We start from the raw sequence: 25125 nt of genomic DNA on the forward strand, positions 1-25125 counted from the left end.
CATTTCCTTTGATCCAGCAATAATGCTAGTAAGTCAGTACCCCATAGAAATCGAAGAAAGAAGAAAAGGACCCACATGTACAAAAATATTTGTAACACTTCTTTCTGTGGTAGCAAAGAATTAGAAACTGAAGGGATGTCCCTCAACTGGGGAATGGCTGAACAGATCAATATGTCAATGTGAGAGAATGCTATTGTATTCACCCCAAATGTTCACACAGACTATCTGTGTCGAATCTGTGGTAGAGCATTCCAAGTTCATACTGATTTGATTAATCACAGTTGGACATATTAAAACTTGACTTTATCTTAGTGATGTCATTTTGGTCCTCTTCAAGGACGAAGAAAAACCAACCAACAATCACTGTACTGTAAGAAATGGTAAAGAGGATGATTCAAGAAAAATCTGAGAAAACTTAAATGAACTGATACAAAATGAAGTAAAACATGGAGAAAAATCGACAAAATAAACAGCAATATTATAAATATAATAACCTTTGAAAGATTTAGTAACTCTGATCAATAAAATGACACATCACAATTCCAAAGGACTCATGATGAAACATGCTATTCCAATTCTAGATTGAAAGCTGATGTGGTCAAAGTATAGACCAAAGGATTTTTCTTCTTTCTCTCCTTTTCTTGCTTTTTTGTAGGGTTAGAGAGGAAGCTCAAACAGAAATTTTTTTTTGCATAATTATACATATCTGTAATGGTTTTCTTTTTCTTATCCTCTCACTGGATAAATGGAAGAGGAGGAAGAGAATGTGGAATTGGAAAAAGAATAAAAAAGTCCTTAGGTTTAAAAAAAAAAAAATCTCAAGAAAGTTTTAGGAAACTAAAAGCACAATGTGTGTCGATATAAGGACAAGCCAATACACTGCAATCAAAATAAAAAAATAAAAATTGAATTCTATAAAATTATGACAAAACCTCTTTCTGAAAGAAAAAAATGAGAAGGAACTATAAACAGGGCGGTGATAGAGCCAACTCAAACCTGCTCTTGAGAACAGATTATTAAATATACAGTGTGAGCATTTCACCTCAGAATTTGACAAATGCAATAAATCAGGGCTTCATTGATTGTTTTGTTGATTTTCTTAACTTAAAGTGATGGGCAAAATGTTAATATTTCAAATTAACCTTAAAAATGTGTCAAAAATATGCATTCCCACACCCCAGTAAAATGTGGGGTTTTTTTACTTTTTTAAGCATTTTTTAAATTCTTTTAAAATTTTACTGATTTTTTTCAGCTTATTTATTTTTAGTTTACAACATTCATTTCCACAAAATTTTGAGTTCCAAATTTTCTCCCCATCTCTCCCTTCTCCTTCCCCCCCAAAACACCATGCACGCTGATTACCCCTTCCCCCAATCTGCTCTCCCCCTTCTATCACACTTCCTCCCTTCCCTTGTCCCCAATCTTCTCTCTTTTCTTGTAGGGAAAGATAGATTTCTATACCCCATTACCTACAGTTTTTATTTCCCAGTTGCATGAAAAAACAATTCTCAACATTTGTTCCTAAAACTTTAAGTTCCAACTTCTCTCCCTTTCGCCCTCCCCACCCATCCCCACTGAGAAGGCAAGCAATTTAATATAGGCTATATATGTATAGTTTTGCAAAAGACTTCCATAATAGTCCTGTTGTGTAAGACTAACTATATTTCCCTCCATCCTATCCTGCCCCCCATTTATTCTATTCTCTCTTTTGACCTTGTCCATCCCCCCCAAGTGTTTACTTCTAATTACTCCCTCATCCCATTTGTCCTCCCTTCTATCATCCTTGTACCCCATTTATCCCTTACTCCCCTACTTTCCTGTAGTGTAAAATAGAATTTTGGGGGCGGAGCCAAGATGGCAGAGTCAAGATGGCAGAGTAGAAGGGTGCACATCTAGAGCTCTCCTCCCACAGCCCATAAAATACCTGGAAAAAATGACTCTCACCAAATTGTAGAGCAGCAGAAGCCACAAAATGACAGAGTGAAAGAGATTTCTAGCCCAAGGCAGCTCTACTGGAGCTGAGCCCAGCCTAGGCCATGCAGAAAGAGTGGGCTTCAAGGCGCCACCAGGAGCAGCTGTGAGTCCCAGATTCCTCAATTCACAAACACCAAAGACAGCTTCAAAGGTCAGTGAGAAAGCTCTTTCAAGGGAACACAGCAGTCTAGCCCCTGCCCCAGGAGGTGGCAGCTTCCATTGTTGGAGCCCTGGCCTAAAGACTCTGGGGGAATTGAGCATCACATCTGAGTGGCAGCCCCGGGGTAAGGAGTTGGTTGATGGTGCTGGTTGGTGAAGCTGGCTGGTGGAGCTGGAGGAGGCTTTGGAGAGGGAATTTTACTTGCAGAAAAGAGGGCTTGTAGCTGCTCCCAGACCAGAGTCAAGAGAGGAGTAAACTCCCCTCCCTTGATTGTGCCACTTTGGAGGAACCTAGAACTTACAAGTCCCCAGAGGATACTCTCCTCTTGACAAAGAACTCAAAAGTCAAGTAACTGGCTGGGAAAATGCCCAAAAAAGGGAAAAAGAATAAGACAATAGAAGGTTACTTTCTGGATGAGCTGGTATTTTATTTCATTCTTTCATATGAGGAAGAACAATGCATACCACCAGAGGAAGACCTAAAAGTTAAGGCTTCTGCATACCAGACCTCCAAAATAAATATGCAATGGTCTCAGGCCAAGGAAGAGTTCAAAAAGGATTTTGAAAATCAAGTAAGAGAGGTGGAGGAAAAATTGGGAAGAGAAATGAGAGCAATGCAAGAAAGTCATGAAAAGCAAGTCAACAACTTGCTGAAGGAGACCCAAAAAATGCTTTAGAAATTAACACCTTTAAAAATAGAGTAACTCAAATGGCAAAAGAGGTTCAAAAAGTCAATGAGGAGAAGAATGCTTTAAAAAGCAGAATTAGCCAAATGCAAAAGGAGGTTCCAAAGCTCACTGAAGAAAACAGCTCTTTAAAAATTAGAATGGAGCAGATGGAAGTTAATGACTTTATAAGAAACCAAGAAACTACAAAACAAAACCAAAAGAATGAAAACATAGAAGACAATGTGAAATATCTCACTGGAAAAACAACTGATCTGGAAAATAGATTCAGGAGAGACAATTTAAAAATTATTGGACTACATGAAAGCCATGATCAAAAAAGAGCCTAGACATCACCTTTCATGAAATTATCAAGGAAAACTGCCCTGATATTCTGGAACAAGGGGAAAATAAATATTGAAAGAATTCACACATCACCTCCTGAAAGAGATCTGAAAAGAAAAACACCTAGAAATATTGTAACCAAATTCCCGAGTGCCCAGGTCAAGGAGAAAGTATTGCAAGCAGCCAGAAAGAAACAACTCGAGTATTGTGGAAATACAATCAGGATAACACAGAATTTGGCAGCTTCTACACTAAGGGACTGAAGAGCTTGCGATATTTTATTCCAGAAGTCAAAGGAACTAGGATTAAAACCAATTGGGTAGTTGGAGGGATTATATACACACACACATACACCAAATTGAGTGTGCATGTTATTCACTCCTTAAGCCAAATGTGATGAGTAAGCTTCACTTTTTCCCTCTCACCTCCCTTTCCCCTCCACTGAAAAAGCTTTTTCTTGCCTCTTTAATGAGAGATTATTTGTCCCATTCCATTATTCCCTTTCTCCTCCCAATATATTCCTCTCATCTCTTAATTTTTCTTTTTTCGATATCATTCCTTTCTATTCAATACACCTTGTGCTCTGTCTATATTTGTGTGTATAATCCCTCCAACTACCCAAATACTAAGAAAAGTTTCAAGACTTACAAATAATATCTTTCCATGTAAGAATGTAAACAGTTCAACATTACTAAGTCCCTCATGATTTCTCTTTCCTGTTTACCTTTCTATGCTTCTCTTGATTCTTGTTTTTGAAAGTCAAATTCCAAGCCCTGCAATCCCTTAATGTAGAAGCTCCTAGGTCTTGTGTTATCCTGATTGTATTTCCACAATACTCAAATTGGTTCTTTCTGGCTGCTTGCAGTATTTTCTCCTCAACCTGGGAACTCTGGAATTCAGCTACAATATTCCTAGGAGTTTCTCTTTTCAGATCTCTTTCAGAGGTGATCGGTAGATTCTTTCAATATTTATCTTACCATCTGGTTCCAGAATATCAGGGCAGTTTTCCTTGACAATTTCATGAATGATGATGTCTAAGGCTCTTTTTTTCATCATGCCTTTCAGGTAGACTCATAATTTTTAAACTGGTGGATCTCCCGGATCTATTTTCCAAGTCACTTGTTTTTCCAATGAGATATTTCACAATGCCTTCTATTTTTTCATTCTTTTGGTTTGGTTTTGTAATTTTTTGGTTTCTCATAGTCATTAGCTTGTATCTGCTCCATTCTGATTTTTAAAGAACTTTTCGTCAGTGAGCTTTTGAACGTTTTCCATTTGGCTAATCCTGCTTTTTAAAGCATTCTTTCTCCTCGTTGGCTTTTTGGACCTCTTTTGCCATTTGAGTTACTCTATTTTTAAAGGTGTTAATTTCTAAAGCATTTTTTGGGTCTCCTTTAGCAAGCTGTTGACTTGCTTTTCATGATTTTCTTGCATTGCTCTCATTTCTCTTCCCAATTTTTCTTCCACCTCTCTTACTTGATTTTCAAAATCCTTTTTGAGCTCCTCCATGGCCTGAGACCAGCGCATACTCATTTGGGAGGTTCTGGATGCAGAAGCCTTGACTTTTAGGTCTTCCTCTGATGGTATGCATTGTTCTTTCTTCCTCATCTGAAAGAATGGAAGAAAACACCTGTTCACCAAGAAAGTAGCCTTCTACAGTCTTATTTTCCCCCCTTTTTTGGGGCATTTTCCCAATCAGTTACTTGACTTTTGAGTCCTTTGTCAAGAGGAGGGTATACTCTGGGGATCTGTAAGTTCTCAGTTCCTCCAAAGTGACATAATCAAGGGACAGGAGTTTACTTCTTTCCTGGCCTGCACTCTTTTCTGTAAGCAACCACAAGCACTCTGTTCTGCCCAGGATCTGCCAGTAGCATTCTCTCTCCAGAGCCTCTACCAGTTCCACCAGGCCAGGCAACACTCCTCCTCACCCCAGAGCTGCCACTCAGAGTTGAGATCCAGATCAGCCATGCGATTCCCTGAGGGCCTTTAAGCTGACAGCTCCTAAAATGGAAGGTGTGCCACAGCAACTGCTTCTGCCCTGGGGTTGCCGGGACCAAACTGCATTCCCTTCTCATACAAGTGAAAGTGCATTCTCGCTCACCTTTGAAGCTGCCTTCGGCATTTGTGGGTTGAGGGATCTGGGAACTGCATCTGCTGCCAGGGATTTCGCACACCATGAGGTCTACTCCAGTCCTGTCCCTATCACACAGTTAAGGTGCTCTACTCTGCACCCAGTTTGATAGATCTTTCCTATCAGCCTTCCAGGCTGCCTTGGACTGGAAATTTCCTTCACTCTGTCATTGTGTGGCTTCTGTTGCTCTAGAATTTGTTAGGGGTCATTTTTTACAGGTATTTTATGGGCTATGGGGGGGGGAGGCTTCTATTGGTCCATCCTTCTAGTCCACCATCTTGGCTCTGCCCCCACAGGGCATCCCCCCAGTCAAATGTTAAACATTTATCAGCACCTCTATGATTGTAAGTGTGTAAGTATATATTGCCAGACTATTTTCATATGTTGGTTAATTTTGATGAACTGAGCTTTCCCTCTTTTTTATCCTTTGCTATAAAGGATTACTCTCCTTCATAGGAGGGATAGGAGGTAGAATAAATTTAGAAACATAAATAATGTAAAAAACAAAGATAGCACTAAAAATTTATTTAAAAATTTTTTTTATAAAGCAATACTATCTTAGGGTACACTAAAAAGAAAGCATAGTGTCCAAAACAAGGGAAGTATATTCCACTAAATTCTGCCCTGGCCAGGCCACATCTGGAATATTTAGTGAGAAGTACCATTTTATAAAAGACACAGGCAACAGTAATAACAGTAACAATGACAATATCACTACCATCACCATGGCCAACCAATAAAAACTAACATTTAAATAAGGTCTACTATGTGTCAGTTACTGTCCTAAGCACTTTGCAAATATAATATTATGTGATTCTTACAATAATCTTGGGAGGTGGGTGCTAATCCTACACACATCCCAGACAAGCTAGATCATGTTTAATAGAAGGTGACCTGGATGGCAATAAGGTTGGAGAATATTCCATTTGAGGATTATGTGAAAGAACTCGGTTTGTTTAGTTTAGAGGAAGTAAGATTTAAAGGGGCCATGATAGCTACCAACAAGTATCTGAAAGTGTAGAGATTAGACTTGGTTGGCTTGACTCAAGAGGGAATTAGTAGTTACAATGTGTAGAAACTGCAGTGCAGTGGACTTAGGCTTAATGCAAGGAAAAGTATCCAAAAACCAGAGGTATTCAAAAGTGGAAAGGGATGTCTTCAAGTGAAATTATTTCCTCTCAGTGAAGGTCATTATGAAGCAGTTAGACAACTTGTTAAAGACAAAAATAGTCCTCCCTTATGCCTCTAGAAAGCAATTACTTAAAATGAGGAATGATCAAAAAAAAAAAAAAAGTTCAACAGAACCCACCAACCACATTTAATTTTATATGCAGTGTTCCATACCAAGAGTATATCTCCTTTGCAAAGAAGTGGGAGGAGATGCATTCTCCTGTCTCTTCTTTGGACCAAGCCTAGTTGTTCTAATATAACAGCACTCAGTTTCAGCTGTTTTGCTGTCACTGCTCTTTCCATTTACACTGTTATGTTGATGTATCTTTTGCTTTCCTGGTTCTGCTTAATTTTCAGTAAGTCTTTCCACGCTTCTCTCTATTCATCATATTCATTTTTTGTTACAGTACAGTAATATTCCTTTACAGGAAAAGCAATTCAGTAGAGAACAAGTGCTGAATTTGGAGTTAGAGAGTCTGAGTTCAAATCCTAGTTGTGATAGTTATCATCTCTGTGGCACTGAGCAAGTCATTTCACCTCTTTTGGCCTCAGTTTCCTCATCTGAAAAATCAGAGGCTGAGACTAATCATTGAGATCCCTTCCAGCTATAATTCACGATTCTACATACCACAATTTGGTTAGTCATTCTCCAAATGGTGGGGAGTTGCTTCATTACCAGTTCTCTGTACCTATAAAAAAGTGCTGCCTTAAATATTTTGATATCGGTAAGACCTGTATCACTGTCTTTCTGGGTGTATATGCCGAGCAGTGGCAAATGGTCTGGACATTTTACGCATTTTCTTAGTACAATTCCAACTGCTTTCCAGAATGGCAGGAGCAATTAATTCTGAGTTCCATCAACAGGACATCAGTGTGCCTATCTTTCCATATCCCTATTGGCTATTCTCTTGTCACCTCTGGCAATTTGCTGAGAGTGACATATAGCATCATATTAAGTTGCATATCTCTTATTATTACTGGTTTGAAGCAATGCTTCCAATGCTAAATAGTTTACCATTATTTTGAGAATAATCTGTTGATATCCTCTGACAATCTGTGTGTTCATCTTTCATTGCCAAAGATCATGCCATTAGAGAAATGATGACCTGATTTGCACTTGACTTTGTTTTGAGTGAGGGAGGGCTATGCAGGTCACCAGCCTCATGTCTCCTCCACAGCCATCTCAATCCAGTGACCAGATATTCATCACGATGACTGGAGATGACCCAGGATGAGGCAATTGGGGTTAAGTGACTTGCCCAAGGTCACATAGCTAGTGAGTGTCAAGTGTCGAAGGTGAGATTTGAACTCACCTGACTCCTGCACTCATGCTCTATCCACTGCACCACCTATCTGTCCTCCTCTGACAAACTATCCTCTTAAGAATGGTCCTGGCAGGGGCAGCTAGGTGACACAGTGAATAGAGCACCAGCCCTGGAATCAGGATGACCTGTGTTCCAATTAGGTCTCAGATGCTTGACACTTACTAGATGTGTGACCTTGAGCAAATCACTTAACCCCAACTGCCTTGCCTTTCCCCTTCAAAAAGAAAAAAAAAAAAAGGTCCTGGTCTTATAAAACTTGTGCTAATTTCCTATACATCTTGGATTTCAGATTTTCATCACAAGTACTTGATGCAATGATCTTATTTCCCAACTGACTGCTTCCCTCCTAATCCTAGTTCCATTAATTGTGTGTTCCCGGGGATTTTCATGTCATGTAACTGAATTAATCTACTGTATCTTTTGTGATCGCTTCTGTCCCTTATTTAAGAAATCTTCCCCTTAACAGGAAAAGGACAAAAATATTTATAGTAGCTCTTTTTGTGGTGGCCAAGAACTGGAAATTATGGGGTTGGCCATCAACTGGGGAATGGCTGAACAAGTTGTGGTACTGAAATGGAATGCAATGCTTTAAGAAATGAGGAACAGGAAGACTTCAGAAAAACCTGGAAAGATTTAAATGAACTGATGAATGAAATAAGCACAACGTTGTACACAGTAAGAGTCACATTGTGTGATTACTGACTTTGATAGACTTAGTTCTTCTCAGCAATGCAAGGATCTAAGACAACTCCAAAAGACTCATGATGAAAAATGCTATCCACATCCAGAAAAAGAAATTTGGAGTCTGAATGCTGATGGAAGCATACTATTTGCTCTCTTTTTCTTTTGTTGTTTTGTTTCTTCTTCCTTACGGTTCCTCCCATTGGTTCCAATTCTTTACATCATGACTAATGCGAAAATGCTTAACATGAAAAAAAAAAATCATAAAAAAAAAAAATTTTCCACTTGCTATACATGATCTGGTTCTCTTATTTAAAAAAAAAAACAGTATGACCTTTAATATTCAGGTCACCTATCTACTTTGAACTTATTGTGATATGTAGTGTAAGGTGATGCTCTAAACCAAATTTCTGTCAAAGTGCTTTCTAAGCAGGAAGCTCTTTTTTCAAGTTGTTTATGTTCTCAGGCTTAACAAAGAGTGATTTATTGAGTTCAATTAAGTTAGTGTGTTTAGTGATTCAAGTAATCAAATTCTAATGAAAACTGTAAAGGCTGTATTAAAGAAATGGGCAACTCTATGGTGTCCTAGACTTGAAAAAAATTCTTCACATACTTATGAAAAACTGAAAAACAAATGTTATAACCTTTGAGGTGACCAAGAATACCAAAAATGGGAATAGTCAGGGTTGGAGAGGTTGTGGAAAGATATAGACACTATTATACAACTGAACTGATCCAACATTCTAGAAAACTATTTGGAATTTTGTAATAAAGTGACTGAAATGCCCATATTCTTTGATCCACAGATCCCATTACTAAGCATATACTCTGAGAAGGCCGATAATAAAAATAAAAATACCTTATACACATAATAGCCCTTTTTCTTGTAGCAAAGAATTAGAAACAAAGCAGACTTCCATCAGTTGGGGAATGGCTCAATAAACTACGAATGTAATTTGTACTGTAAGAAATGAACATAAAGAATGTTGAGAAGCATGAGAAGACTTACATACACTGATAAAAAATGAAGTAAATAGGACCAAGATGACAACAATGTACAAAGGGAAAGAACAACAAAACAACTGAAACTGAATGCTATGAGACTAATATCTAAGCCTATCTCCACAGAAGAAATAAGAGAATGAATTGCCCATCTTTGGAGAGGTAGAGGACTATGGTTGCATGCAATGTTGTACTTGGTTGAAGAATATTAGTAAGTTTTGCTGAACTTTTTCCCCCCTTTTATTGTTTGTTATAAAGGATGGCTCTTTCGAAAGATGAAGTGAAAAAGAGAAATGAATTAGGAAAAGAAGGGGTTATAAACAATAAAAGTTACCAGCAAAAATTTTCATTAAAAAAAACTAAGAAAAATAAGTTGAAATCATTAAAAAAAAAAAAAGGCACCAATGCACCCAACTTCCTTGCAAAGAAGCTAGTGTTAATAGGGTAGAGTGGGCTTCTTCTGATGAAAGCCTTAGAGACTTAGTTCAAAGCTACTGAAGATACAGAATTAAAGACCTGAAGATTTCTATTATAAGGGGAAACATTTAAGTCTATAATGGTTTAAAAGGTCCTTTAGACCTGGAGTGTAAATCCAATTAAAAAGCAGAGATTAGGTTACTGACCCTGGGCCCAGAGGAATAAGGAGAACCTGAAGCACTTTTCCTGAATGGATTATGAAGACACTCTGAACACATCACTTAGACTCTACTCTGTATTATGCTATCAATACACTGGATTCCTGCTGCTGGGGTTAGAGAGTTCAGAAGAAGTATGATTTACAGTTGGTGGAAGAATATTCTGAAACAAAGATGCAAACTCAAAGTCAATTTCAAGGTCAAGTATATGAAACTGCTGAGTTTTTCTTTATCTTGAGTGGGAGAGAACAAGATTAAGAACAAATTTCACGCTGGTGAAAGGTGCCTGACAGCCACGGAGAATAAAGCTTGATATGCTGTGCCACAAGATTGCAACTGTGTAGAAGAGTAGCAGTTTTTCAATATTAGCCCTTGCTTAATCAGCCTCAATCCTGATCTGAAAAAACTAACCCATGTAACTCCTGAAATTTATTGATTTCTTGGACCTGTATGCTCAGGATCACCAAACACGCTGATTAACAACCTTGCCCTTGTGAGCATGCTTAATAAAGTGTACCCTAATTTTCCTGTAGTTGTCCCTCAGAAAGTGCTTTTTTGTTCACTACAATGCAACAAGCATTTATTAAGCACTCATTCTGTGTAAGGCATTAGACAAAGGGATGGAGATACCAAAATGAAACCTGATAGTCTCTGATATAAAAAAATTTGTAATCTAATATTTGAAATAAGATAAAATGTAACACAAGGCAAAATGTAATAAGGTTTAAGAAATTTTTAACAAATTCCTCTAGGAAAATATGAAAAGAAAGATTATGGGGGGGTTAGGGGGTAAATGGGGAGGCATGGTGGATCAGGAAAAGCTTCATGGAGAGGGAGGTACCTGAGCTGTGTTTTGAAGGAAGAGTTGAGGCAGCAGTGAAGAAGGAACTGTGTTCTAGCTAGGGGAGAATTAACCTGCATGAATGCAAGGTGATGGTATACAACATAATGAAGTCATCTAACAACTACCAGTTTGGACTGGTTAGAACATGATATATGTGAAGAGAGTGGGTAATGCAAAATACAGCTGTAAAGAGAGAGCAGCATCAGACCGAGGAAGGCTGTAAATGAAGGTTGTATTTTACCCTATAAAAATTAAAACATAATACCATTCATTTTGGTCTGTTCTACACCTAAGTCCAAACTGAAAAGTCTTACCCAAAGAAGTTCCTGTTTGTCCTGATTAAGTTCCTCAAATTTCATTATGAGTAAAAGACTACATGTTTAGGCACTTCCTTATTTAATGAACAAGCAGTATTGCTTCAGCAGAAGTTGAGAACCCTGCCTTTCCTTCCTGGCAACTTAACTTACCCTTTTCAAGTGCTTTATAATGACACAATTTGAGATGTTAGCCCCTGTAAATTAGTGGTCAAGTACACTGAGAAATTCAGCAAACACTCTCAAGAGTCTATGGTATGGACAGAATGCAGCATGTTTAGCTGTACTAATGTTCTTTTGGGGAGTACCAAGGGGAAGCAAAAAAGAAAGTAGTGTCTCAAGGGTCAATAACCAAAGTTCACATCATTCAATACTTGTGTGTTCATGCTTCATTGCTGAAGACCATGCCATCAGAGAAATGATGAATGACTTGCACTTGACTTTGTTTTGAGTGAGGGAGGGCTGTGCAGGTTACCAGCCTCACTTCTCCTCCACAGTCATCTGAATTCAGTGATGAAATAAGGATGAATGAAGATGACCCAAGGATGAGGCGATTGGGTTCAAGTGACTTGCCCAAGGTCATACAGCTAGTGAGTTTCTGAGGTGAAATTTGAACTCAGGTCCAGCTGACTTCTGTACTGGCGCTCTATCCACCTCCTCGCCTAGCTGCCCCATCATTCAATACTTAGCAAACAATTAGACACCCTAGCATACAACAGGCACTTAAAATAAATGTTTGTTGGTTGATACAAACCAGTTCTCTTTACATTGTACCATGCTATCTCATGATACTACATGGGTACTTGAATGTGATGGAGGAACAAGAAACAGTTGACTACAATACATAAATACATTACACAGATACAAGCAAAATGGTATATGAGATTCAACAAGCAAAATAGGGGAGGGTATAGAAAATAAAAGTATCCAGAGCACTAATGGAGGAGAATATAAGTTGTGTTTGGAGAAAGAAAGCAGTTTGGCTAGAGCATTTAGTATTTGAAAGAATAAAATGAAATAGGCTTAAAAAGTAGGATGGTGCTAAACTGAAGGTTTTGAATGACAAGCAAAAGGTGTTTTTCTCTACTCCAATCTAGGCCCTATGTAGCTATCAATGTGATTTTCCTTAAACAAGTCTGACCACATCAAAGCCTTGCTCATAAAATCCAATGGCACCCTATTACCTCTAGGACTGAATACAAACTAAAAATATATGTGGAATGTTCATGTGTATGCATATGATCACATACATCTGTAGATTAAGATATAGATATGTGAATGAAAAGCATTTACTGTTTATTATGTTCTAAACACTATCCTAAGTGCCAGTAATTCAAGATGATACTTGCTCTCAAGGAACTCACATTCTAATGAAGGAAATAATATATATCAAAGGTTCAGCTTCAGGGCAGATGGCAAGGTCTGTCTGGTGGTCTCTATGGTTCAGTGGCAGAGTATATAGAAAGCACTAGGAGCTTTAGGAAGCATTGGGAAGTCCAGGGGTCAACAAACTATAACTGCAGTCTGCTTCTGTACTGCCAGGGAGCCAACATGATTTTTACATTTAAAAATAGTTTTATTGTATTTAAAAACAGAAAAATCATATTTTTAGTTAGTGCTAAGAAAGTAGAGGGCTAGATTTGGTTGTTGATCTGTAGTATGCCAAACCTTGCGGAAGACAGATGTAAGTATAAGTAAAGGTGTGTACACACGTACACACACACACACACACACAATTTTTAGGGGGGGAGGGGCAGGGAGGAAGCACCAGGAGCTAAAGGGCTCAGCAAAGGTTAATGTAGGAGACAGTGTTGAGCTTGCATTGAAACAAACCAGGGATATTTTTGTGAGGTGGGAGTAAGGAGAACATTACACATGAGGGGATATCCAGTTCAGAGGTAATGAGATGGGAAATACTACGTGAGGAACACTAAGAAAACCAGTTAATCTAGACAACTATGGTGTACTGAGGATTTAGAGGCGGGTTGGGATTAGGTTACGAAGGTAATAAGGAGCCACTGTGTTTGTGAAGGCAAGAAAAGTTTCACTTTTGTTTGTGTCCCCACAGCCTCACATAGTGCTTGCTTGGCATATAGTAGGTGCTTATTGTTGTTAACAGGAAAGAGGTAGCCACTGGAAATTTTTGAGCCTACAAGTGTCTTGATCATCTGTACATAGAGGGACTATTTGGACAGAAATACAAAAACAAGTTGTGTGGGCTGGAAAGAAAGAAGAAGGCAGGAAGAGGCTCCTCAGCTAGTTCAGATGGGCAGATACAAGGGGGCTCACCACAGTATGGACAAGTTGGTGGCAGTGGGAACAGAGAGGAGGGAAAGAATACAAAAGATGGCGTGACTTCCTAGGCTCCTCTGATTAGAATACAAGGAGGAAATGAGTAGTAATGGGCATGAATTTTATTCACCTGCTAGTTGCTTTAGTTTTAACCTGCTTTAGTTTACAACCAAAACGAAAATTTTTAAAGTCTGAATCTCTGAAATTCTTTCCCCCAGTTCCTAAAGAAACTTTGAAAGGATATTAAAGACACAACCATCCCATTGCATGGGTCTTTGACTTGTCTTTGGCAAAAGCTAAGCTGGGGCTCCAAAGTGCAAAAGAACATGAGAGGTACAAGTGAAATTACCAGACAGAACTTCTTCTGCCTCTAAATCCTGCTGATTTTTATATATATTTCACTAGATTATAAAACAATCGTACAGACATTCTGAAACAGATATCTTAAAATGGATCCTAGATATTTTAGGAGGTAGTTTTGAAGATCTGGTCTGTCTACAAAAACTTCTTTAAGAAGTAAAAGCACAAGATCTTAGAACTTGAACTTTGGAGCAAATAACACAAGCACAAAGGTACTCAACAAAATCAACCAGAGAGAAAGATGCCACAGTAAAAGCTTAAACACTGGCATCTGCAAATCTGGTGACACAGACCGAGGCTAAAAAAAATCCAGAGTCAGAAGTCATTTTTAACCATTCTTTTCACATAAAATGCTGTACTTACTGATGTTTCTCAGAGAAGTTCATAACAGCAGCTAAGAACAAGAAGAGAAGAGTGACAAAGAGATTCTCTGGTAGAAGTTCAGAGAAATCAGAGTTTAACTAACCTGGTGAGTGTCTGCTTTCCTCCCCCACTAAACCATTGCAATACATGGCATGCAGCTCAATTTCTGTGGGTGGAAAACCCTGGTCACACATTGGGCAGGACACCTGAATATGGGCCGAGAACGTGGAGGCAGACATTTCCTTCTCAATATTTTCATTGACAGCAGCCTGAAGGACACAAAGAACATAATTATCACAAAAAGGAATCACAATACCTTCAATTTATAAAGCAAGAAATTCTAAGTGTTTCTCACTTAGAGAATTCAATACATATTTGAGTGCCATTACACAGTACACATTGTGCTAGGTCCTTGGGGCACAAAAAATGAAAAATAACATAATTGTTTACCTAAAGGAGTTTTCAACCTTCAGGGATGGGAGGGAGACGGAAGGGGAGGTGAGAGAGAATGACATTTGTATGAAAATTAAACTGCCTTTGTTTTTTCACTCTACACATTTTTCACTGAGGCAGAATAGCATGGTGTAAAGAGTAGGCTTGGAATAAGATAACCTGAGTTCAATTTCTGCTTTGTGGCTTTGTGCAGGTCATTTCACCTCTCTAAGCTTCACTTTGCCCTTCTATAAAGTGTGGATAATAACACTTACATTACCTACCTTATGGGTTTGCAAGGAAAGCATTTTATAAACCTTACAGCACTAAAGAAATGTGAGCTCTTATTATCATCGCCATCGTGCAGCTGTTATTCTTCCTGTAATGCTTACATCTCACCTGTACAGGTCAGAGCTGGGAGCTCTGCAGTTATTAACTCAGCAGCATGAGTGAACACTGCAGCACAACTACCTAATGCTTGTTTCCAAGGACAGCATGTCCCAGCCAATCAATATTGAAGCTGCCCTGGATATCCACTGTTTCCATTTAGAGCCAGGATCACCTGTGCTGCTACAATACCTCACAGGGGAAAAAACAAATCTTTCTCTGGTCTAGAAACAAATGAGTTCAAAGCTAAGATGCAATGAAAATTCAGACAAACCAAACTGTCGTTTTGGGCTGTAAAATCAGGCCACCTCCAAAACAGGCTGTGTTGTTTATGAATGGAAATTGAGTGGTGGAAGCAAAAAGGACATTCAAAAAGATTAGTCCATTTGGAGTCAGAAGAACTGGGTTCAAATCCTAGGTCAACTGAATACTTCTTGTGTGACCCTGAACAAGCTACTTATCTCCCCCCTAACCCTCTTCTCTCCATCCCACCTGCCTTGTCTGTAAAGCTGAGCTTAACCTAGGTATTAAGAAACTTTCTAGCTGTAAGTTCAATATTTTTAAATAAAACTGTTTTCTACAACCCCTAAGGAGTGTCCCAATTTTTAAAAAACAGAATAGAATAATTTAACTGAGTAGGGAAGACCTCAAATCTCTTCCCAAACACACTGGCTCATTGAATGTCCTTTTCCTCCAGGTTCATCATTGTGTTTAGAGATGCCAGTCAGAAATATGCCACATATATGAAACCTTATTTGAGCAACAAAACCAATTATGCCCAAACAATATGCAAGCAGTTATGAATATTTCAGAATTGGTGGTCATCTCCAACAGTTACTTAGCATTCAAAGTTCACTAAACACACTTGTACTGTGTGCCATGAATCTTACTAGAACATATACCCCAGCACTATCATCTTTGCATTCATAACCAGCTCTGTCAAATGCAGAGAATATGCCTTCAACTATTAATGTATTCAGGAAAAAGAAGTCTGTCTATTATTGCTTTACTGTGAATACTAGAACACTTCCAACTATACTCACAGGCAATCCAGAAGATTTCTGAATATTTTCATATTAAAAAAGATTTCTTTCTAGCACCATTAAAAAGGCCTGTTTAAATATTAACTACCACAGAGGAATCTCAAGAGGGAAAACTACAATAAAAGCAGCTTTTATTAAGACTATGTAGCAGAAGACTCAGCCTTGGCAGAGATACATCTACTTCATATCACATAACTACTTCTCAAAAGAGATAATCAGACACTGTGATAAAGTTTCTTAAAGGTGTGATCCTTAACATTCTGGCCTCCAAAAATTCACTGTAGTGAGAAATTTAAAAAACAAAAAATAATTTAAAAAACCTTTGTGTAAGTTTCTGAGGCCCCCTTGCAATGGGATTGTCACCCAGGCTGGTCATTATACAAACTTTCTTTTTCCCCATCTACCAACTTAATCAGTAGCCTGAGTAACTTCCAGTAAACTCACTGGAGCAAAGGGAATTGATCTAGCACCTGAAAGACAAGTTTCCAAGTTCACGAAATGAACATGACTCCTGAGGGAAAACAAACTGAGAGGGATCTCGGTTCAAGTGCCAGTTTTTCATCTATCTCAAAGATGTTGTCAAAGTAGTTTTCTGATATTTGCAATCTGATGTCACTGAACAGTCACAGTGCATTACAGTGGTATGGCAAGAATATATATCAAGCGAGACGTTTCAGATCAAATGGTTTACGCTTAAATATGATCTTCAATTTCCTTTCCTGGACACACATGAAAAGTTCAAAGAGCTTCTACAGCCCTAGTAAATAACTTAAAACTAATTAAGCAACTGGTTCACAATAATTAAAAAGCTAAACCTCTCTTATCAGAACTTTCCAAGATATTTAGGGAAGTAAACACAAACCACAGCCACATTCTTCTGACATGTAATGGTGCGGACATATACCCTGTAAGTTCTAAACAAGGTTCATGCTCTTTGACCCAAATAAAGCAATGTCCTTTGCAACTATGGTTGCATAGGGAATCATCTTTGATTAACTCCAGGCTTGCAAGGACTTCCATGTGACAGAATGACTTAACATTATTCTTCCGATCCCAGAATGCAAAAAGTACAGGTCCCTCACAGGGTCAAAGGTCCTGAGGCCATGTTTACATTGCCTGGCATGATCTGTAAATGGGCGCTGTGCTATAAGAAATGCCATCTTCATATCTCCCACCCCTCAACACCAGGAGTCTGTCAACTGTCAGTAGTGATAGATCATGTTCCAAAATACCAGGTTGCGTGAATGATTAATGAAAAGAGGTGGTCATGTGACTACCTGAAGCAGACACTTGAGAGGAGATTTAACTCATTAATGCAAAAATAGCTCTAAGAAATCTGCAACATTAAAGAAAGGCATAATGTAAAGGAAAATTCTGTTCTCTGACTCTTCAAGGGCAGCAGTGAACAGAACAAATAGGCATAGAAGTGCAACCACATCTGTGTGCCCACATGAAAATGAAAGTTTCATTCACAGATCCTCTTGTCCCAGTCTCACATGTCTGAAACACGCTGACAGGACTTACTAACGGCCACATCAGAGTCACAAGAACATACAAAGGGAGTCTCATACAGAAGGAGGAACCTGTATCAGATTCTGTTATTGCGGCAGCTTCACTGTTCTTACTAAAAATGTGTCATAAGAAAGGAAATGCAATCATGAAAAAAGAGGCTAATTTTTACTATATCTTCATTTTTACTTTAAGTTTAGGCTGTTAAGCCAAGATTCAAAATAAAATCCCATAATAACTTTAGAGGCACTCCCCTTTCTTGCAAAGTGGGAGATCATGGATGTAGAACATGACAGAAAATGTCAGGCTTTTTTAATGCGTTGGTTAGTGTTACTGAACTTTTTTTTTTTCCCTTTTGTATTCAGTGATATGAGGAATATCTATTGTGGGAGGGACACAATGAAAAAGATATTGATGCTAACAAATAAAAGCAATAAAAATGAATTTTTAAAAAAGATAGTTCATTCTGAAATTGTTCATCCTAGTTAATACATTACTAGCAACAATATACAAGTGAGCTGCCCAAAAGGAACTTCTCCACCCAACCATCAAATATAGAATCTTAGAGCTGAAAGAGACCTTAGAATTCATCTAATCCAATCTCTTCATTTTTTAGAAGATGAAAATGATCCCCAGGAAGCAAACAACACTTGCCCAAGTCACACAGTTAGTCAATGACAGTGAAGTTCTCCTAACTCACAGTCCAAGAGTTTCACTATACCACACTGCTCCTTGATGGTATGACAAGCATGGACCAAAAATCTACAAGGTCCTGGCATTTCTTCTCTGAGAAATCAACAGTAATATTGCTTCAGAGATGGATGACTTACAGGAAAAAAAAAAAAAAGGCTAAAGAAAATTTTAGAGAAGTAGCTTCAGAAGTCCCATGTTCTCCCTCTATGACCCAACTGCTCTTACCTTAATAGATCTTTCTTTACTAGATAGGCTCTCCTCTTCTCTCTCTAGTTCAAGAACTTCAGAAGGACTTAGTTGTGTCTCTGCAACACAAGAACAAATTCTTCCACATTATTTCTAGTCTCCAAACAAACTTTATTAGGTAATAATTCAGTTTTCATTTTGCTGTGCTGTCACAGTGTATAAAAATCATTCATATATTCTCTAAGGGTTATTAATAGTACTACAGTTATATGACTGTACCTAGCTATACTCTCACTTTGAATAAGAAGCTACCCATATTACTGCTAAATTGAAGGTATAGCAGGGATCTACTAAAAGAATGAGATGGAAATTTGTAAAAAAGCAAATAAATAAAAAGAAAGACACTAATTCAAAATAAAGGCAAACTAAACACAGCTACTGTGCCTTCCCTATATGGTTCTTTCGTGTCCATCTACCTTTTAAGATCTAGTTGGTGCAGTGACTAGAATATTAGACCTAGAATCAGGAAGATCCGAGTTCAAATCCAGCCTTAAACACTTACTAGCTAGTTGTATGACTTTGAGAAGTCACTTAACCTCCACTTGCCTCAGCTTCCTCCTGCAAATGAGGATAACAACAGCACCTACCTCAAAAAGTTGATGTGAAAAAGCAATGAGACAACACAAAGTATAAAGCACTTTAGCATGATGGCTGGCACATAGGTACTATATAAATGCTTATTTAAAAACACACAAATATAAGCACTTACACATATGTATATGGGTGTGCACATACACGGACATACACACACCCAAATGCATATGTTACATTCTACCTACACTAGGCAAATGAGTAAAAAGTATGGCAAAGAGCTCTGTGTCGACACACAAAGTAAATAATCTCTCTTATCTGGAATTTTATCAAGAACAATGATAGTTTATATGTGCATATACATATGAGTGTGTGTATGTATATGTACACGTAATGATGATGTGGCAAGATCCTAAAGTACCCCCTAGGACTTATCAAACTAAGATTAAATTGTGTTCAGTACAGTTTTAATATTTAGTGACTTTTACTGTATGGCTAATATTATGAAATTAGTAACTGTACAGAAATATCATTAGCCAGAATATCTGAGCACTCTATTCCCCACCGTGCTGTAGAAAACAGAGGTTGCTGTGTACATACTACAGTACTTCCTTTGTCAGGTCTTACTCAGAAATGTTATGAGAAAAGACAGTCTCTTCAAAGGCAAGGGCCGATTACTGCTTGGACTACTGGAATCGTAAAAAGTCTTCACTTTCGATTTTGAGAAATGACTGAAAAACTTGATAATGATGATGGCTAAAGTAGGTGTAGCTCCCCATAAATATATGATGCTAGAAGAATATATAATTCTACAATACTGCTGTTTTAACTGAATAACACCCTGAAGTACACTGTTAATGGAGTTCCAGAAGCTTAGAACTGCCAGAGATGCCAGACAATAAGAGTGCAAAAAACACGGATTAAGCTTCTCTCCATCTGTGTCATCCTCAAGGACCAAAACATACAGCATCGATTCATATATATCATACACATTAAAAAAAAAAAGTTTAGCTTCTCTGGTAGGTCCTTAATCTCTTTAGGCAAAAGAAATATTAATGGTACAGAAATCCTTTGCAATCTCCCTTAGAAGTAGTTTATGTCAGCTAATGGTTGGACTTAATTACCAGGCTAATGACAGTGAATCATGATCATAAAAGCCACCCAATCTCAGTCATGGAGTGTTTGCCTTTTCCCCTCATTAGTTGTGGTTTTTGAGATCACTGTTATTTCCAGGTTCCTCTCTGTTGGAGTCTGCCATGATGTCAGATTCTATCATTCTACATAATGGAGTTAGTGACTTGGGTTGGAGTAAGACAGTGGCACTCAGCAAAGAGTGTTAAAGTTTTTGTTTTTATAAAGATAACACTCCTAGGGAGTACAATCCTTCCAAAGGCAGAGCAATTAGACAGGTCTTCTTCAAGAACCTCTTTTTATCCAAACTGGGGGAAAAAAAAGTCCTGTAAAAACCTTCATCTAACCCTAGCTTCTTAATTTTAAAAATGAACATCTTTATAATACCCCAGGCCTATGGTGTCAACATTTGAGTCCCCAAGGACAAACACTAGAAACAATAAAAGTCTCTTGATGAACCTAATAGGACCTCATAAAAGCCAGAAATGATGACATCTAGGTACAGAAGAGGGGGGAAAAAAACAAAAAAGAAAAGTAGTAAACCAAACTCCACTTGAAAATCTCCATTGTGGAAGTACCTATTAGATGGTGTACTTGAGGAGTCAGAAAAAGAATTTAAGTTTGAATTCTGTGTCACATACTTGCTGTTGTGTGACCCTTGAAAAGTCATTTAACTTCTCTCACCCCCAGTTTCTTCATCTGTAAAATGGGGGCATAATGTTTACCTCACCAAACTGTTGTGAGAATCAAATGAGGTTATAGAACTTCTTAAATCTTAAAGCACTAAACATGTGCATTCATGTGCACGCGCGCGCGCGCGCACACACACACACACACACACACACACACACACACACACACACACACACACAGAGTTTTCCAAAAGAATCTCAGTGCAGTTAAGCTATGAAAGCTTAAAGTTATGCCAATACTTTTGGGATACCTTATATTACCATCACCACAATAATCATATAATAATGTATATAAAAATTAGGACTCTCCTAAAATAGAAAGGGCTACCTTTGGGAGGTTATGAGTTTTCTTTCACTGGGAATTCTTATTATATATTAATTATATAATTATTGTAATTACTTTTATTCTCAGTGAAGAAACTCATCATTCCCCAGGAAAGCCCCTTCTACTTTAGGGTAGTTCTGATTATTATGTAGTTTTCTCTTACAAATTTATTTCTATAATTTAGAAAAAGATACAATGAAGCAACCAGCAAACTCAAATGACTTATCTGAAACTGACAAAAAGGCAGTCTCCTAAATTCTTATGTAACAATACTACACTGAACCACAACACAAAAAGAAAAAACACTGTAAATAGCTCTTCTTTAATGACAACATTGCATACCAGCTTTGCAGGATACAAAAGATCCAATGGGTCTTGAAGCTGCAGTTAATTAAGCAAGTGCTATTCCTGGTGCTATGCTGGTATCTCTGAGGAGGTTGGTATGCAAACAAGCAAACAAAAGTTATGCTAATTACAACACACACACAAAAAATTTCCTGGGACAGAATAGGGAGGAGAAGAATTGGAGAGTTAGTCTACCAAATGTACTGTGGATTTAAAACAAATCAAAAGAACTTTTTAAAAGTGTACCAAAGTGGGTTTTGAAAAGCAAGCAGAGGAATAAGCAAAAATTTGCAAAGTTATTAGGGCTCTTACCTGGGCACACAGTCATCTCTTCTGCAGTGCTTCCCTTGGCAATGACTGGACTTCTCTTACTGGTCAACAGGCTTAGAGCAGCAGGGCTGAAAAAGGACCAACAGTCAAATAAATTCCCAGTAAAATAAATCAGAGCAAGACCAAAGTAAAACTGAGTGACACAGTATCAGACACCTACAATCCTACAAAAAACAATGGGAATGTGGAAAATGGTGGTGAAAATATCAGGAGAAAAATGTGGAAAAAACAAGCATGTTTGCAACTTCAGTCCCAAGGAAATCACGTGAAAAGGAGCACCTTCTAGAGAACCCACAAAGGAAGGTTGAATGGTAAGCACCGCCTGTGTGCAGAGAAGGCAAAAATTTCCACTCCAATCTAAAGATGTCCAAGTTTTGTTTTATATTGCCTATCTCAGGTAAGCCTAAACATTGCAGTGATTTGTATACTCAGAGCAAAGAACTTGGAGAGCCTCCTGACATTGCACTGGTTTCTTCCCACCTTGCTGTTAATTTTCTTTTTTATCTCAAGAGACTTCTTTCTAAAGCAGCAAAAAATAGGCTACAACTCTCCAAGTTGCCCTACAGCAAAAATCTGCCCACACAAGTTGAGCATCTATTTTGTGAGGAGCTTAACTATGCATGGCTTCTCCCTATCTGACCTTCTGATTCTCCCTGCCCGTTCACGGAATGCAATCTCTTCCTGACATAAGAACACGTGGTTTAGCGATGAGGGCATTTAGAGCTGGCCCCCTCCTGCTTCACTGAGCTTTAGATTAGTTTGATCAAGTATGCAAGAAAACACAAAAAAAACCCACAAATCCTCATGTCAACCGAGAACCACAGAGAAGAGAGAACAGCCACCACTGATTCATGATAAATAACTAAATCCTGATAGGAAACCACAAGTGATTTCTCTCTCTAAATAAAACATCTCAAAGCATTTGTTAGAAACCCAAGCCAGGCACAGTTTACTCTGTATGTAACATCAGGGCTCTATTCAAAGGGTCCATCACAAAACAATTTGCTGACATTTATAAAATGGGCTAATCAATTTGAAGTCAAACCACATTGCCTGCTACTCCAACTATCTCCTGGTGACAAAGCATATAATCATTTATTAAAACCTACATCTGCTCTGCACAGAGCTCACCACAACAAAGCAAAGAGGCCCGCAGGAAGCAGAAAGCTTTCTCCAGTTAAAATCACTTCCAAAACTGTTTGAATAGCCTGAGAATTCAACCAAAGTCATATTTTCCAGCATTGAAAGAAATTCTTTTAGACTATGCTACCTAACCCTCTCTGTTCTACCTTGCCAATCCCACCTAGTTCTGAAGGCCTGGCTCAACTTTCAAAGAGCTTTCCTTGACTCCTCCAATCCTTTTTGATCTCTCCCTAGTCAAAGCACCTATATGGACTCATCATCGCCATAATCTGAATGGGGCCTGGGGTAGGACTTGGCTAGAAGGAGAAGAGAAGGAAACTGTGAGCAAAGATACAGAGGAGCAAGAATGGATCTGGCAGGTAACACTATCAATTTGTAAAAAGCCCAGACTATACATAAGTTATAACCACTGGAATGTGCGACAGCTGGGCCTCATCTTCAAAACAGGGAATACCAACCACTCAACCCAAAAAAGCAACTTGTAAAATTCCCACAGCTCAGAGAAGTGTCAGTCAGAGGCATGGCTGGACATCACAACTAGCCAATAACCTGATTTCATCACATTGTTATAAAGAATCAAGATGACTATTCCAAACCAAAATTTATGGGAAACACCTCAGGAAGACTATCTCTAAAGAGTTTACAATTTAATCAGGGAGACATAAATAGAAAATAAAGGAAAAATACTACAAGACTATATATATAGCTGTGTTAAATAGTACAATGAAGATTATCAGTAGAAGCCCACAAAACAGAGATTGTAACTAGAAGGTGGAAGAATCAAGGAAAGCTTCATGGGGCTATGAATCTAAAGCCGGGCTTTGAAGGAAGACTGGTACTTAGCCACGTGGAAAGGCATGTGGGGAAAGCACAAACAGAGACAAGAAAAGAAGAATTAACATAATGTAAAATTAACATGGGCACACGGAGGGCTGAGGGGTAAAAAAAAACAAAACAAAACAGGAAAAGATCACAAAATTGGAGCTGACATTCCTATAAACATAATGAACAAGCCTCTTTGAAGGCTATGCCAAGTGCTGTTTAAACAAGATAGACCTGCCCTCAAGAAACTTAAGAGTCAAAGAAGGAAAAGACATCAAGATAGATAATAATAAATAATATCACAAAGTACATTAGAAAAATTCACAGAAAAGTGTTGTTCAAAGTCCAAAGCAGAAGATCATTATGAACTGGGGAGAAAATCAAGGAAGTCTTCCTAGAGGAAGTAACATGTGCACTGGGCTTCAAGGATGGGCAGTAATGCAACCTATACAGGAATTTCAGGCACAGGAAACAGTACAAACCAAGGCAGAGGCACATGAAAATTCAGTATAGTAGGAAGGCAGAGAGCACAATATGTGTAGAGGGGAGTACTATGAAATAATGGTTAGAAAGGGTGACAGACTTCCAAGAGAAGGTTGTCTGAACAAGAAGCAAAGTGCCCAGCTCTCACATATATGCATCATTAAAAAACTAAAGTTCACATAAGAGTATATAATGATCAAGAAAAACAATGAGAAACCACAATAAATTATTTCTTCTACCTCAGAACTCCATACTAAGTGAACCAGAAGCCTGAGGGGGCTATAAAAAGGGGGACCCTGCCAGTAACACAAGCACTAACCCAGAGTAGGCTCCCAGAGTGGGGGCACTTGCAGCCTCCCAAGATACTGTGTCCAGAGGCAGAGAAAGTGGTAGGCTTCGTATGGGTATGTATTTGTGATGGGCTCTGTTTTTCTTGCCTTCTTAGTAGATAGGGGAGGAGAAGGGAGAAAAGTTTGAAACTGAAAATGAAACTGGAAGGAAAAAAAAGGACCACCACACTGAAAAGTCCAGCAGCGGATAAAACCAGGCCTAAGCACAAAGCTCCAATTCAGGAGCTAAAATTGTAGAGATGAGTAAATCAAAAACAACACTGACCAGTATCAAAAATTATTGCAAATCTAGAGAGTCACTCTAGACGAGTCACTTCAAGTAGAAACTCAAAGGAAAAAATGGATTTTCCACTAGGACTACATGAATACATTGAAGAAATGAGGCAGAAGACATAAAAAATGA

At 38.3% G+C, this 25125-nt stretch overlaps 1 protein-coding gene across 7 annotated transcripts in view; it reads right to left on the reverse strand.

Annotated features, from left to right (window-relative positions):
- Positions 1-25125, reverse strand: part of UIMC1 (ubiquitin interaction motif containing 1) — a 133214-nt gene that overhangs the window by 38598 nt on the left and 69491 nt on the right. For all 7 annotated transcript variants that reach the window (XM_072631108.1, XM_072631111.1, XM_072631109.1 and 4 more), the window contains 3 exons: positions 21907-21992; positions 18550-18629; positions 14364-14529 (listed from right to left, as the gene is read on the reverse strand). In XM_072631108.1, the coding sequence (XP_072487209.1) occupies positions 14364-14529; positions 18550-18629; positions 21907-21992 (332 nt within the window). The remainder of the gene's footprint in view (positions 1-14363; positions 14530-18549; positions 18630-21906; positions 21993-25125) is intronic.

This window comes from Notamacropus eugenii, chromosome 1 (assembly GCF_028372415.1).
Source record: "Notamacropus eugenii isolate mMacEug1 chromosome 1, mMacEug1.pri_v2, whole genome shotgun sequence".
NCBI classification, from domain to species: Eukaryota; Metazoa; Chordata; class Mammalia; order Diprotodontia; family Macropodidae; genus Notamacropus; species Notamacropus eugenii.